The sequence below is a fragment of the Wolffia australiana genome, chromosome 2 (genome assembly GCF_029677425.1).
Source record: "Wolffia australiana isolate 7733 chromosome 2, ASM2967742v1".
Taxonomy (NCBI): Eukaryota; Viridiplantae; Streptophyta; class Magnoliopsida; order Alismatales; family Araceae; genus Wolffia; species Wolffia australiana.
Window position 1 is genome coordinate 17,851,501 of NC_135836.1, and position 17,058 is coordinate 17,868,558.

Below are 17,058 nucleotides of genomic sequence, written 5' to 3' on the forward strand. Positions count from 1 at the left end.
TGAGTGAGAGGGAGAAAGAGAGAGCCAGATATCTGTTGAGAGAGAAAGAATGAGGGAGATGGAGAGAGAGAGAGAGTTAGAGGGAAAGAGACAAGGAAATAAGTCAATAACTATAGCGCAGAACAATTAGGACTGGGGACATTTAGAACTAGTTAGCCCTGCCTGAACTGGGAGGGAACTGGAAGTAAATTATTAAATATTTATTTAGTACTTTTTTGTAAAATTATAAAAAATAAATCCAATTTCACCAGAGAGGTTTCTATTGAGTTCCGCCTAGCTGTGACATATTTGATCATTTGTGGGCACCCGCTCGATGAAGAGGAGTTCTTATTATAAGGCAAGCTGCAACAACCCATCACAACCTCTTCCTCTATTGAAAATTTCTTCTTTTTCTATTGACCCTGACAGTTCTCATAGATGTATGGAGGGAGAGGGGTGTAGAGAAAGGGAGGTGTGGAGGGAGAAAGGCTCATAGATGAAGATAGGGAGAGGGGGGAAAGAGGGAAAGGGAAGCCAAGGGGCATTTGTGACCAGCGGTCCTATAGCTGGTTAACATAACCAACATACTCAACATAACCATCAACATAACCTTTCTACTTTCACTTTGACTAGTCAACCTAACCAGACCAAGAAGGGACCTGGACTGAACAAGGAGGAACCTGAACCAGACTGAACTTTAGGTATGGTTTAGGCCTTTGCTAAAAGCTGGGACCGGACCAAAGGTGGAGTGGTATGCTTCAATCACATTAAATTACACACGATTTCAAATTAAGGGATGATGATTGCATTAGTGTCCGAATGGTTTAACAATATTGTTAATGGATCCTAAAATGATATAATTAACCAGTTAAAGTATTATACAGGGGTTTACAGGGGTTATGTTTATAAATATATGGAGACAACTTTATAAATAAAAAGTAACATTTCCACCACATCAGAATATAACAAATTTTTCTACATCACCGGGTGGATTCCTGCTTGCTATGAACTCCTGCACAGGTGAGTGTAAGGCACAATGTCTAATCGCCTAATGATAATTATAAGAAATGGAAGAAAATACCAAAGAGATACCCAAACAAATAAAATGTAATCTTTTCCTTAAAAATAGTCCCATAAACCCTTAAAATAAGTCACTTCAAACCCATATAAAACATAAAATTATTACAATTCATACAATGAGATCTAAAAGATATATCAAAGTCTAAGTTCATGAAATTTTAGCACTCCCTTTTGCCCCATACAGTATGTTATATAGAAGATTGAAAGCTCACCATCTATTTATATAATATCAAATTAAAATCATAATATGAATCAGTTTCATCGTATGAAATAAAATGTCTCAAATTTGACAATTAAACCTAAAACTAAGACACAAGTCAATGATCCAATCACCTTAAACAGAATGCAATCATTAGGTTCTTTGAATGGGTCATCACTAGATGTACACATGTCCGACCTCTAAACATATCCATTTGGTCCTCAGCACATTGAGTCTCTTCATCTTCTACTTGATATGTGTATCCAACAATCTGAGATGATCATTTTCCCATGCCTCTTGTATTAATACAGGACGCCACCCATGGAGGGAGGAATAAGGATCAGGGATACTGAGAAAAAATCTGATTGGAAATTTTTGGTCCTTTATATAGATTCGTACTTCATAGAATATTTCATAAGAACCATTAAATTTTATGTTTATCATCTACGGTATAATCCCTCATCCATGTAAAAATCATAGAATAATTTGGGGTATGGTCATATTATCAAATCCCAATCAACCATCCAATCTAGTATTCAAGAATTTGGTTCATAATCCAAAATTTTCTTTCGTCCAGTAATTCCTCTACCTTGTATTTTTTGAGCTTTGTTCTCTGTAACAAGGTGGATGATCACATCATGACCATTTAACCCTTCATGGATTTTTGTCAAAATAGGTAAGCCGACAGAATCCTATGTTTTGGGACTTTTGGGCCATTGTCCATTTGCATCTGAGCTAAGCATATTTCCAGTCCCTTATGTGATAGTAAAAAAAAAAAACAGTTGCCCATCCAAAATATTTATCGTGTCTTATATCAAAGAACAACTTAGCACAACTGTAGCATGAATGAACCTAGTTCATAGTTACATATAAAACCATATGGGGATTCAAATGCATCAAACCAGTGAACTCATTTCCTGAATAGTGCTTACTATCTCTCCTTAATATCTCCTCATAAATGGTCATATTATCAAATATTCTCACCAGATGAGGATTGTAGAATTTCATTTATAGATTTGGATATCCTTCTCTAATGTCTTATGAATATGAATATTCATGATATATGTTCAAAAAATAACTAATTGTCGTATTATAATCTTATCACTATTCAGTAATAATTACAAATATTCTTGGATTTCATTATAAGGATCATAGATGCACAGTCATATGAATGATTTGTAGATAAGAATGCTGAAGGAGATATGCAATATGCAATCATCATGAAGAAATTTCAATGTGACAAAGAAATCTAGGATATCAATGCGGGAGAGAAATAAATGATATATTTAGGAGAATATATTTCCAAATTTTTAACTGGAACCAGATCCACTTCAATAATTTTCTCTACAAATCCAACTTGTGCTTATCATTTTATGTATCATACATCCTCAATCCATTGTTTTCTTGGTAGTGAAAGCATTTGAAAGAGTGTATTAAGTGCACAAGTGTCCTACCATTAGTTTGCTAAAACAGTTTCTTTTACAAGTCATCCATACACTTGTAATAATTTATTTGCATTCAAGTAAATGGTCTGATTTCATTACATAGGTTCATAATCTTAATATAGAGATCCCAACCATGGGAATCAAGAGATGAATATAAGTTTTGAATACTATGATCTACATCTCTTGAATGACATATGTTTACTATATCATTCTAAGCTCTATAGGGTTAACTTTTCTCTTGTGGATAATCTTCATGATCATCCCTGATATTGGTTTATTCGTTAGATCAACTTAAAAAAATTATTTAGTTCTACTGAAAACACAATACTTATGCATGGCTGGGTTTTATAAATATTATTTAAGAGATCCCCAAATTCATAATTAGGTCAATAATCATTATATCATGAAGTAGAGTGTTCACGATCAAGTTCTAATCATACAGCCAAATCCGTTAGTATGGAAAATTTTCTTTTCCAAGTGAAATCCATGGTATATGAAAGAATGAAAAAGTGCCTCATTGTTGTGGGATAAGAAGCCGTTGTATCTTAATGCCTGTATTTGAAACCTTAAGGTGGTCTTTGGGGTCTGAGCAGTTAGTCCTTTAGAAAGATCCTAATGTAGAGCAGATATTTGATGCCTATATTGAGATATAATCAAGTACCAAAAGTGATGTTGTTGAGTTTTTAGCATCCTGAATGAGAAAATAGTTTTCGAGGTAGTACGGGGACATTAAGCGTAGGTCAAGAGGCACAATATGAAGTACTCATTTGAAGAGTAGTATAAGACAAAAAGATATGATGTGTCTAATAAGGACTCACTTTGTTAATATAACATCAAGAGAAGTTAGTTTACTGAATATTATTTAATGAACATTAAAATCTAAATAACATGTGACACATGACACAATTCCTAATGGATGAAATGAAAAAGGTGCATATAATACCACATAATTCACTTTCTCTTTTTTCATTTCTCCTCGATCTCATAAAAAACTTTTCATACTCAACAATGTAGCCCCATACATCAGTATGTATCAGACCTGACATATCTTTGGGAGGTTCTCAATTTCCAAATTAGAAACATGCGCATGTGTATGTGTGTGTCATGGTTAGCAAGTTAAACATGATTGAAAATGAATGACAGTAAGTAGGCATCTCATGAATTTTAGGCAATCTCCATTTGCCAAATTTTCAAAGCTCTTAAAGATAAGCCTTAATACACAGTCTTCATGAGAGAAATATCAACTTGGAGGTAACTTTAAGAAACATCTGATGGATATATGATTGAATTTTACACAAAAGTAACGAATTTAGTTCTCAAATAAATGGAACTACAAATTTTTACAATAGTCAGGAAATATCTAAGTTTATTTATAATAGGCCCAATTTTCTTTATTAGACTAAGAAAATAATAGTCTTCTAAATAAAGAATCTCCCAAGAGAAGCTTGAGGTTCACTATCAATACTGTGATCATTAAATCCTTTTGTCATACTTCCTATCCTTAACATTATATTGTCTTTTCATCTCATTTTATCTATTTCTCAAAATTGAAACATGTCTAATATTTGACTCTCTAATTGAGGTAGGCACTACATGTAGTTATTTAGTTAGTGCCCTTTCAGACCATGGTGAAAATATACATTGTTTCATATATCGTAATATTTATTCTCTTCACTAACATGCTAACTTAACAATCATAATCTTTTTCATTTTAAAATGACATGTGACACCTTTTTGGTTATTCTTGGGGTCTTTGTATTTTTTGTAAGCAATAAACTTTGGAATTATCAAGCATTTTTGATTCAACTAGGTTGACTTAATCTTGTTTGTGATAAAAATAAAAATACAGTTTGATTATGGTTCATGATGGAATTGAATGATGAGGTCACTACTAATGTCTTGGAATAATCACTCTGCACAGATGCAGGCTGTTAGTTCATAAGATCATATTTTGTATTTCATCATATGCAAAGGATCACTTGACCATGTAAGATTTGAATAGATTTTTGGCTACTATATCTTCAAGTCCTATTCCACTGGTCAAAAAAGCTATATCATATAGTGTGTCATGGCCTTATGTTCTATATCTTCACAATATTTTAATTGCTAATAGATCATCGAGGGTGTGTAACATTAAACCTTCCTATAGAGAACTCTTTACTCATGTCCCATCTGTAACATCTTTAATGATGTATTAAAATGAGCTCCATTACAAAGGACATAGGCAAACGCCTCATACATGAAACAATACCCCTGACTATGGATCACAACCGTGATTTCTTGGATCCTTCCTGAGTTGTGTTGATCTTCTCATGTGCGCAGACTCTAGATGTATCCATGTGGTCTACGAAACGTTGAATCTCCTCCTTAACCTTGACAAGCTCCATTCACCATCCTTCGTTGTTGTTATGCCGTCCCAATTGCATCGGGAATGGAGAGGAGCTCTAAGAAGTAGGAAGAAGAAATGGAAGGGCCTTCAAAAATTCTGTCCTGGGAGAATGTTGTTCAGGGCCTTCCCTTATTTATCCAAAGTTTAATTATATCTTGTGAGATCCAAAATACCATGAGTGTGTGACCCTCTAGGCCAATGTATCAATCTCTTTAATGACTCTAGTTGCCCAATAACCTTTATTACCCTTCCAAATTTAACTATATCAATATATAGATTAATTAATGCCCGATCAATCAAATGCAACCAATAGGTCAAATGTCCAACCTTTGGGATGCCACGCTATACCTCGTACTCTAGAAGATGCACATGATTGTGAACTGACTCACTCATGGAACTTGTCTATCATCAGTTATTGGGTAAGTATAGTCACTTGTCCACTTGGTGCTCCTAGGATGACTTAGGGTATGGTCAACTACCTAACCCTAGTAGGGCATCTGAGTTAGTATTGATGCATTTGGAAATCATTAGGGAACTCTTCTCCAATATTTTTCTGCCTTACCTAAGGACTTCATCGCATCATCTTCATTGAGATGTCTCTTCTTATACCGAGGGTGGATGATCCTAACATAACCACTAAATATTTTTTAATAACTTCTTGATGCATATGACTATTTAGAATCCCATGTTTAAGAACTAGTAGGTCATAGCCAAAGTACAACTGACCGTCCACAATACATCTTTTGTGACCCAGGTCGAAGGACCAATTACACAACTGTATCGTGAATCAACTCATTGACAAATTGGTATAATACCATTTAGAGATTCATATGGATCTATTTGGAGAATATTTTCCGCTAACGAGCACCTTGTATCTATCCTTAGTGTCTGTACACTAATGGCTACAAGACTAGCCATACTCACCGTATGAGTGAGGCTAGATAGTTCTATACTATTTGGTTACTTTGATGTCCTTCTCAAGTATCCTTCTAATATGGATATTAAGACTACATGCTTAAGGACTATTGACCTGCGTATTACAATCTCATCGTAGTTCACTAAGTCCTATCATGTATTCATGAACTTGATTATTAGGATCCTACATGCATTGTAATGAATACATCATCAACATGGAATAAGATATGTAGTGTGTGATTGGCTTGTCAACCTCATATTTCCATTATCATCAAGTTCTTGAACATGTCATAAGTGATTTTCATCAAATATATCTCATAGTGGGTTACTTGATAATGTGTTTTTGCAGTAGATCATATTCTCTACAACATAAAAGTTTTCTACCAGATTCTATATTCATTTGTAAGGGCTCCCACTAAATTTAAGCATTCTACACGACCTCACGTTCCTAAAATAGGACAAAGTAATGTTCTTCTAGTGGGGATTAGAATCTCAAAAAATCAAATTATAACTTGGAGTTCATTCCACTAATCATAATAGAATATTGAGCATTCATATGATGATATTTGCAACTACTTGTAGTATTTAAGAGTAAGTTGATCTCCAACTCTCATGCAACATGGAATTTGCTCCACCAGCCATTGAGTCTGGTCTGGGTAGCACCTTTGTTACTTTATGGCAATACATTTTCGTCCAGCCTTGGAGTTTGATACACCAAACTACATATTTCTTCTACCTCTAACTTGTGGCATACCTTAATTATTAGTCCGTCCGACCAAAGATGCAGCAATGGAGTTTTCACCACAACCAAACTTTAAGAAATTAGGATCTTAGCTCTATTAAAATGATGACCACATGTGAGCTCACAATCTTTACGCTGTGCCTTATAGTTTAATTGTGTTTCTAATATATTTTATTTAGTGTCTTTACGCTATATTTTAATTCCTTATTTTTTTAATTTATTTTAGTTTCATGTATTATCTTCTATTACATATGCCTTCATCTAAGACATAGAAAGCTTACATATGTCTCATGTGTCTGTGCAAAGATGCGAGCACAACTTGACTATCATTCATAGTCAAAAATTTAAGCCCAATATAGTTCTATATTTTGAAACCAAGCTTTAGGGATCTTATATTAGATTTATCTAGGTTTTAATTACAACCAAGCGGTTCACATTTATTTTGACCAATACATGCACCTATATGAAACATATTTTTATATTCACTATTCATATTTCTATACTTAGGTGATAAGACTTATTTAATTGAAACAAAAAAATAATTTCAATCTCTTACATGAAACTAAAAGTGTCACTAGAAATGAAACTCTCAATTCCAATGATATCAAAAATGGCAACATAATTTGAAAACGACTCACAAGGTCACTTCAACAATAAATGTTCTTATCTATTTTATTTAATACACATTATTCAATTGCATTGGTGTATCTAGTAGAAGCAAGACTACACATCTATCTAAATGTAACTAGAATAATTACTAAAGAAGATAAATATGAACTGAACATAAGGTTTTTGATCAATGATTACCTCTGCTTATATCACAGTTGAATTTATGAGTAACCATTTAAGAATTAAATTTTTTTATTATGATTAGAAAATGGAGCACTGGTGGATTCAAACCTCTTCAAAATTTATGTGACACCCTACAGAGGAGCTTTTTATTTCATTAAAATAACTAGTTATTATGAATTTTTATATTGAGTTTTGAAATAAACAAAAGATTTGTTCTCATTTGGTGTACAAGCTATCATATCAACTCATTTGGTGTACAAGCCGGCCGCTTGCGCGGGTGCTGCTAGCACAGGCGGCCGACTAGCTGCCTGCGCGGGCTGCGTTGGCGCATGCGCGAGCGGCCGGGTTGGCAGCCTACGCACGCGGCCTAACCGCGGGGTTCAAGAGCTCTAGGCGGGGCTGCGCGCGGGTGCCGGCGCTCTTGGCGGCGTCGCACGCGGTCGCCCACGGGGCTGCACCTGCCTCACGCGGCCGCCACACACCGTGCGATGCCGCCGTACGAGGCCCGGGAGTGCCGCCTGCCGCCGCTGCACGGGGCAGCTGCCTGCCGGCGGCCCCGCAGGGCGGCGGAGCGGCGGCCTCTGGTCGATGGTGGGGCGGCAGCCTCCGATCGACGGTAGGGCGTGGTGGCCTCCTGCCTACTATGGCTTTTGATCGTGGAGGTAGGAAGTATATATAGCTATTATGTTACCTAATCCACTAATCCTTAGGATCTGGATATCAGAGTGTTGACTTCTTCAACTCTAATGTTCTAGAAGCTTATGGAATGATCTAGACAAAAATCTTATAGATGGTTATACGACCTTCAAGTCACTTTTAGAATCTTTTGTGTTTCTAGAATCATATGGAGTCCTCTAAAATATTCTATAAGCTAATGGACCATATTATAAGCTTGTGGGTCTTTCTAAATGTTTTAGAAAGGTGTGGAAATATTCTAGAGAGGGAAGTCTATGGAAGATTCCGAGGAGCTTGATTTAAGGAGGTGCTTGCCTCATCCAAAGGGGGGATCTGGAGAGCATCCTAGTGTGCATCTTTGTGAGCATCCTTGTTAGAAACATTGAAGGTTTCAAGCTACGGTAATTGGAGAGTTGGAGAAAAGTTGGGGCCAACATAGCATCTTACAAAGAAGCTTTTGTGAGGAGCTGACACCAAGTGTGTATCTCTTGCTGGTCAGTCCCTTTGGTAAACTTGTTCTCTTTTGTACTTTCTGTTTTGAACCTCTACTGTGAACATTGATAATCCCATTCAAGAAGGTTGTTTATCTCCAATCAGTAGATGGGTTTTGTTCACTCTTATCCCGATACCCTTGGTGGATTATTATGGTTGGTTGGATACATATTTTAGGCTCCATTAAGTTAAGATCCTCAATAGTATGAACTTTTGAGTAAAGATTAAAAAGAAAATTTAAAATGAATCTTTGTTTAACAGAAATGTAAATCTTTTGGTTATATTGACTCTTGTCCATGTACATTGAATATAAAAGTATACAAAAAAAATAAAGAATGCATATACGACAAATCTCCATAATAATAATAATGAATAGATCAAGACTGACTATCTTGAGTCATGCAAACCACACGGATTCCCATTTTTCTAGCTCCTGTGATGCACTTGGAGCTTCTCCATTTGTTGATAAAAAAACTTATCCACTAATATGTACGATGCTGGAGTACCACCTTGCAACGAATGTGGGTTTTTCTGAGTCTCTAATAGGATGTCCAGCACCAATTAAAGCCATGGAACAGGTGATCTGTAAACTTAAACTGGAATTGCTCAATTTGAAGAACTAGAAAATTATGCCAGCAAGAAAAATAACATATTAATTATTTTTTATTTTACATTTTCATTTGTGCGTCTTGATTTAATTTTTTTTTAGTGAAGGGCAGGAAATTGGGCCTTAGCATGGGCGTCCTTGTCAAGGACATCATTATCAAGGTCAACGACTTGAGGGCTTTCATTTCCTCCCTAAGAAATTGGAAACTTTGACTAGGTAATCAAACGCAGAGAGAATGGAAGATGATACTAGAGTCTTCATTCGAGTATGGCTCATCGCAGTGCCAACAGCACTGGGTTTCTATCATCCGACCAGGCAGGTGATGGCTCCTAGTGATCCTTCCCGTAATTCTTCTCTTCTTCGTCCTCCCTAATAGCGGAGTTGAGAAACTCGTCAGCAGCAGTCAGCGCCAGGATGGCCGGTCCTGAAATGTACATTTTGAGCCATATGTGCCTCCTTTTGAATATTTGAAGAAGAGGGTCTCCAATTTGAATTGTTTCTTTGGAATTTGGGGCATTCCCTGGCTCGATGTCCGTATTGTGAACAAATTTGGTAGCGAGGTTGGAATCTTTGATTCCTTCCTCTTCCTCTTCCGCGATATTGAGTAAATCCTCTGTTGTTGTTGAATTCCCTCTTGGTACAAGGGTATTGACCCCTCTGAGCATTGTTAGCTATTGGCAGAAAATTTTCATTTTCGTCTTCAAATCTCAGATATGCGTCGTGGGCTTTGAGGTTGGTGATAATTTCGTCGAATTTGAGGTGCCCAATGTTGGCATTGATGCTCACAATGAATGACGAGTAGGCTGACACTAGTCCCCTCGAGAAGGTGTGTATCTTGGCCTGCTCGTAAGGTAGTTGTCCGGCAGCATCCAATGCTTCAATAACTGATCTAAAGTATCTGACGTACTCCTTAGTACTCCTTGCTCCTTTCCGCATGTTATGAAACCTGCGTTGAAGGTCCATTATACGTTCCTGATCCCATCCAGCAAACACTGACACCAACTTTTCCCATGCCTCTTTAGATGATCGGGCTCTGCTGATATGAGGTAAAACCTGTTCAGAGATTGTCTGGTGAATAAATCCTAGTACCTGCTGATCGATCCGCCACCATTTCTTGAACGCTGGATTTTTGACTATATTCCCTTGTTCATCTACAATGGAAACAGGTGGAGAGAGACCTTCAATGAATCGCATAAGACCATACCCGTTTAGAATTGGGACCCTGGCACTTTTCCAGACACGAATATTATCACCATTGAGCTTGGTCAGCACAATTCCTCCGGCGAGAACTATTACAGGAACTTGTCCTGTCATGGCAATCTCGTTCGCCGATGGATTCACGGCCATGGGAAAATTTTCCCCCATCTTCTTGATGCCTGCTTAGAGTGGCTCTAATAGCATGAAAGAGCGCGAGTCCCTTCACGTAGCGTGCTCGAGAACTGGGAGAAAGTTGACCAAAAAGAAGAAGAACGACAGAGAGAGAGAGAGGGAAGAACATGAGAGATGGAAGTTAGATTGTATTATCCCCAAATCGATCAACACAGTTTGCGGTTGTATTTATATGATAATAGTAACTAATTATAATGAATTTCCTTAACTAATCTAGCCGTTGTAACAGAAAATACAATGGCTATGTTTAGTTAAGTCCTAGCCGTTGGATCTCGCTAGTCGATCTTTGATCCTAGCCGTTATATCTCAATATAAAGGCTATGTTTAATTTGATCCTAGTCGCTAGATGTGTATATTTAGATTTTATCCTAACCGCTAGATTGACCTGTCTATGTTTAATCCTAACACTAGATTTTCCTATATTGAATCCTAGCCACAGTCCCATATCGGGTATTATATATTTCCAGTTCCTTACTATCTAATCTTATTTAAACCTATGTCGGTGGCATGTCGTTGACTGTCGATGGGCTATCTTGGTGCTGGCTGCTGTCGACAAGTTTCTCAACTCTGCTATCCTTCCCCTTATCCTTCTCCACAATCCATATCCGCATCATCTCCGCCAACATCCTCGTCTGGCTAGCCACATTCAAGCTCCTCTTTGCCTTCGATAGAGGTGTTGTCTCCTTGAACTCGTAACCACCTCAAGAACTTCCAAAAATTGCAAAGAAAATAAATCGCTCCATAAGAAACAAGAAATCGAGAACACGTAACAAGAAATCGTTCCGCGCACATTTCATCGAGTAGGTAGAGGCTCTTATATAGTGAGCCAATCAGACAAGGAGAGAGAGGGGAACATAACCGCCAGCAGGTGACCTGGCAAGCAAGTCTGATATGGATGCATCTCCGCCGTTATAACTCCGCACGATTGACGGTGGAGGTCAACCTGATAAAAGAAACATAACTGCCAAAAAACATAAAATCCCCAAATGTTCATTCGACGGAGAATTTCGTCGAAGCCAGCGAAATCAGGGAGCTCCGGTGAGGCTGGGGCAACTCCTTCATACTCCTCCTTGCTCCAGAATCACCTGGTCAACATTTCGCATGCCTAGCCGCTTCCGCATTTCTTCAAACTTCAATCTCCTGAGGGATTTTGTCAGTATATCTACAAGTTGATCTTCCGTCGGTACATGCTCCAGGATTATTTTCTGCTCCTCAACACATTGACGAATGAAGTGGTATCGAACGTCTATATGTTTAGTGCGATTGTGATGCACGGGGTTCTTGCTGATGATAATTGCCGAATTATTATCTATCATCAGCTTCCATGCCTCCTTTGCCTTGCCTCGCAGCTCACAGGTGAGTCGGTTCAGCCACATGCCTTGGCAAGCTGCTGCAGTGGCCGCAATGTATTCAGCCTCACAAGTTGAGAGTGCCACAGTATTTTGCTTCTGGGTGGACCAGCTGAACAACATGTTGCCTAAGAAAAAGCCCTGTCTGGAGGTGCTCTTCCGGTCATCAGCATCACCTGCAAAATCGCTATCACCATAGCCCACCAGGCCTTCTCCTTCATACCCCTTCTCATATATGAGACCAAAGTCACAAGTGCCCTTGACATATCTCAGAACTCTCTTAACTCCGGTGAAGTGCTCGGTGGATGGCTTCTCCATATATTTGTTCAATAAACCAACCAAAAACATCAGATCAGGGCGTGTATGAGTCAGGTACCTCAAGCTTCCAACAAGACTTCGAAAATAGGTAGCATCCACTGGTGGGCTTGAGTTGACTGAGGAGAATGCCGGTCTTGCTTCAAGCGGTACGTGCACCGGGTTGCAGTCCACTAACTTAGCATACTCGAGGATCTTCCTTGCATATGCCCCTTGAGACAGAGTAATCAGCCCGTTCAACTGTCTGATCTCTATCCCAAGGTACGAATTCAGAAGGCCGAGATCACTCATCTCGAAGTGATCTCTCATCTGCACCTTGAATATCTTGATGTGCTCATCACTTTCACCTATGACAATTAAGTCATCTACATACACACCAAGGATTAGTGATGTATCGGAGCCCATCTTGTGATATACACCTTGTTCATGTTTACTCTGGGAAAATCCAAGCGACTTGAGGGTAGTATGAAGCTTGTAATATCAGGCACGTGGCGCTTGCTTTAGCCCATATAAGGCCTTCCTCACTCTCAGCACCTTTCCCTCTTCTCCCTTTACCACAAAGCCTTCGGGTTGTCGCACGTAAAGCTCCTCCTCCACCGTGCCATGGAGAAATGCAGATTTCACATCAAGATGGTGCAAATCCCACCTCTTTTCAGCAGCAAGGGCAATTAGGAGTCGAATTGACTCAAATCAAACCACTGGAGCAAAGACCTCATCAAAGTCAATGCCCTGCCTCTGAGAATAACCTTTCACAACCAGCCTTGCTTTGTGACGGATAATCTCCCCTTGTTCATTCTTTTTCAGCTTGTAGAGCCATTTCAGCCCAATTGGCTTGCAATGGACTTGAGGATGCACCAGCTCCCAGGTCAGATTCTTGTCACTTGATTCCATCTCCTCCTTCATAGCATTCCTCCACTCCTCTGCCTTTACGGCTTCCTAGAAACTCACAGGTTCTTCTTGGATGAGCAGGCAGTTTTCATCCACATTCAAAGGTGAGTAAGTATTAGCATATATCTGAGCAAGAGGTATGTACAGAGGAGGATGACTTGTCTGTGACTCAGTGTGGGAAGATACCACCGATTCACCCACAGGTTGTTGCACTTCAGTCATTTCTTCATCATCGGGTAGTGTAGGGTTGACCGAGTCAACCGACTCTAACTGGGATATTTGCTCTAAGTCACCAGCCTTTGAAGATAGCTGAGGATAGAAGGTAAGTACTCGATCATTCTCACCTTGACTGTTCCACATCCATTTACCATTCTCATAAAAAATTGCATCACGAGTAATATGCACCTTGGAGTTGACCGGGTCAAAGCACCGATAACCCTTAGTCCCAACTTCATACCCGATAAAAACCATAGGATGACTTCTATCATCTAGCTTCTTATGATTTCCTCTTGTGGCCTTCACATGAGCAAGGGATCCAAAGACTCTCAGGTGGTCAACGCTTGGTCTTCTGCCGGTCCACTTCTCATATGGTGTGCTACCCTGAAGACTTTTTGTAGGTGAGCGATTTAAAAGGTAGACCGCAGTGCTCACTGCCTCTCCCCAAAGCTCTTTAGGCAGATCCTTCGACTTCAGCATGCTCCTCACCATGCCCATGACTGTCCTATTCTTCCTCTCAACAATGCCGTTTTGCTGAGGAGAATAAGGAGCAGTCAACTGCCTCTTAGTGCCTTGAAATCACAAAAATCAGAGAATTCATCGAAATTGAACTCACCTCCTCTATCAGTCCGGAGACATTTGATTTTTAGATCCTTCTCTGCTTCAGCTAGAGCCTTTAATTTCTTGAATGCACTTAAGGCTTCTGACTTGTGCTTGAGCAGAGCCACCCACATTAACCTCGAGCAATCATCAATGATTAGGAGAAAGAAGTGACTTCCCCCTAATGTGGGTAGATCTATCGAGCCACATAAGTCTGCATAGATGAGCGCTAAGGGCTGGGCAGCCCGAAATTCACTCTAGGTGGGAAAGGAGTGTCGACTTTTCTTGCCTGCTAGGTAGTGGATGCACAGATGAGTGGGCACTTGAGTGAGTGGAAGACCCTCGACTAACTGGTTCGAACTCAATTCTCTGAGGCTGTGGAAGTTCAAGTGGCCAAATCTAGAATGCCAGAGCCAGCTCTGTTCATCAGCATCTTTCTAGACCAAACACTGATCAACAACATGAAGTTTGTGAAGGTACAGCCGACCTTCAGTGCGTTTGACCTCTGCAAACACTTCTCCATCTTGATCAAATATGGTCAAGGAACCTCCATACATGACCATCCGACACCCCTCTTCATGAAGCCTGCCCAAACTAAGGATGTTAGCACATAATTTCGGTACATAGAGTGCCTTACCGAGTTTCACAATATGTCCATCACCCCAATTAACATGTATAGTGCCTCTCCCAGCTATTTGGACTGTTGAATTGTCGCCGAATTTGACAATTCCGGATGCCTCTCCATCGAGATCTGCAAAGAAGCTTCGATTACCTGACATGTGATTAGTGGCCCCAGTGTCAAGATACCATAAGTCAGAATCAGAGGGCTCGGCGGCTGAGCCTTGGAGCAAGACATCACAGGCTTCACCAGCAATAGCCATGAGTAATGTAGAATCCGGCTTGTCAGTGACCTCTAGCACATAAGCTTGCTCTGACCTCTCCTTCTTTGCACTACGGCATTCATACGCAAAATGCCCAAATTTCTGGCAGTTGTACCATGGGATCTGTGACTTATCGTATTGCACTTTTCCTTCATCAGCAGGAGGAGTCCGGCTGCGACCACAGCCTTTGCCTCGGCCTCCACAACGGCCACGACCGCGTCCTCTGCCTTGGGATGAAGATGCCTCAGCCGTAAGTGTAGTCTTGCTGAGTGTGCGGGCAAGTAGTGCCTGCTCCTCCTCCCGAGCTTCACGCTCCTTGAGCCGCAGCTCATGGATGGAGAGCGAGCCAATTACCTCATCCAAGGTGATCTTCGACAAGTCTCCATACTGCTTAAGGGATAGCGTCAGCGCGTCAAATTTTGCTGGAGTAGCACGCAAAAACCAAGTGACAACGTCCATCACAGACAATGTCTCCCCGAGCCGTTGTAGATCGGAGACGATTGTGGTGAATTTCGTCGCAAAATCCATCACACTATCACTCTTGTTCATCGCGAGAATTTCGTACTCGCGCTTGAGGCTCTGGACGTGGGATTGAATCACTCGATCCATGCCCAAATTCCGCGAAAGAAGAATGTCCCAATTCTGCTTGGCAGTCTTGTTCGCGTCAAGGACAATCATCAGGTCTTTTGGCACGGCTGAGAAGATAGCCGAGAGAGTGGAGCAATCCTTCTTCTTCGGCACGGAGTCTAATTCGATTGCTTGCAATAGATCGTGTGAGTCAAGAAATACCTCCATATTCATCGACCACACACGATAGTTGGTCTTCCAGAGCTTGAGGGATGGCGCTGGCAGCACCATCTCCCCCCTAGGCTCGCCGTACGAGCTCGCCTCGCCGGTCTTCTTCACCATCTGCACGATCCACCGAATCGAGTGGCTCTCATACCACTTGTTGGCTCCTTGAACTCGTAACCACCTCAAGAACTTCCGAAAATGGAAAAGAAAAGAAATCGTTCCACGGAGAATTTCGCCGAAGCCGGCGAAATCGGAGAGCTCCGGTGAGGCTGGGCCAACTCCTTCAAGAGGACCCCTCCATCCCAGCCGGCCATTAGATAGTCTATCACTGGCAGCTTTCATAGCGATAGCCTCTCTCCCCATTATCGTCAAACGAAAACCTGTATCCCCTCAAACCACAATTTCTCTAAGGCTTTCTATGGCCGGATTTGTGACTAAAGTTCTCCTCTTGGCCTTGGTTGCATCTCTCTATTCCAAAAGGCTGCAGTTCCATCGCTGGGTCGCCGTCGCTCTCCACTCCCTCTTCTTATACTTTGGGCTTGATCTATTCCTCGCGAGCATTGCAATCATGACATGAGCGATGCTACCTCCGGGCACAGATCTTGAACCAAAGTTCGCCGCGCCGCACTTGTCTTCTTATCTTCAGGATTTCTGGGGAAGATGGTGGAATCTAGTGGGCTCAAACATCATGCGTTCCGACATGTATGATCCAGTCCAAAGCTTGTGGGGAAGTACGGCAGCAGTGATGGCGTTGTTTCTTGTTTCTGGACTCATGCATGATGTTATCTTCTTTTACATGTCCCTCGAGCCGTCGACAGGAGAGGTTGGGTTGTTCTTCGTGCTCCACGGGATCTGCACGGTGGCAGATATATCGGCAAAGAAGCAGTGGAGTATGCGGGGAATGAGGCCTCTGCAACCGGCATTAACGGTGCCGTTGACACTTGGGTTTGTATTGGGGACTTCTTGGTGGTTGTTCATGCCGCCGATAGTGAGGGCTCCTGGAAAGGAAACGGATGATCTCTTCTTGCTGTTGAAAGGGGTTGCTGAAACCTAGGTGTTGTGAGCGAGATTGATGGGATGTTTAACACATGTGAGTCATTGTTGTGTGTCCATTTGAGGCCTATTAGAAGCCTGTATCCCTTCTATCATCCCATTTCTTCTTCTTCTTGATTTCTCTCTTCTCCTCTCAACTGTTTTCATTGATTTTTCTCTTCTTCTCTCTCTCTCTCTCTCTCTCTCTGAATCTCTCTCTCTCTCCCTTTTGTTACTACTTACTACTAGAGTTCGCCTGGCCCGAGCCCAATACAGATGGC

The 17,058-nt window shown here is 40.6% G+C and overlaps 1 protein-coding gene and 1 pseudogene across 1 annotated transcript; one reads left to right on the forward strand and one right to left on the reverse strand.

Moving 5' to 3' along the window:
* Positions 1-14,509: 14,509 nt before the first annotated feature.
* LOC144716392 (uncharacterized) lies at positions 14,510-16,108 on the reverse strand. Its single transcript, XM_078591504.1, has one exon. It carries the CDS (start codon positions 16,106-16,108, stop codon positions 14,510-14,512), a length of 1,599 nt encoding a protein of 532 aa, XP_078447630.1.
* Positions 16,109-16,325: 217 nt separating this feature from the next.
* LOC144716393 (putative long-chain-alcohol O-fatty-acyltransferase 5 pseudogene) lies at positions 16,326-16,799 on the forward strand (annotated as a pseudogene).
* The last annotated feature ends 259 nt before the right edge of the window (positions 16,800-17,058 follow it).

Bases quoted from the DNA above. Each gene is read 5' to 3' on its own strand.
- LOC144716392 (XM_078591504.1), bottom strand. From the start codon at position 16,108: ATGGGGAGAGAGGCTATCGCTATGAAAGCTGCCAGTGATAGACTATCT.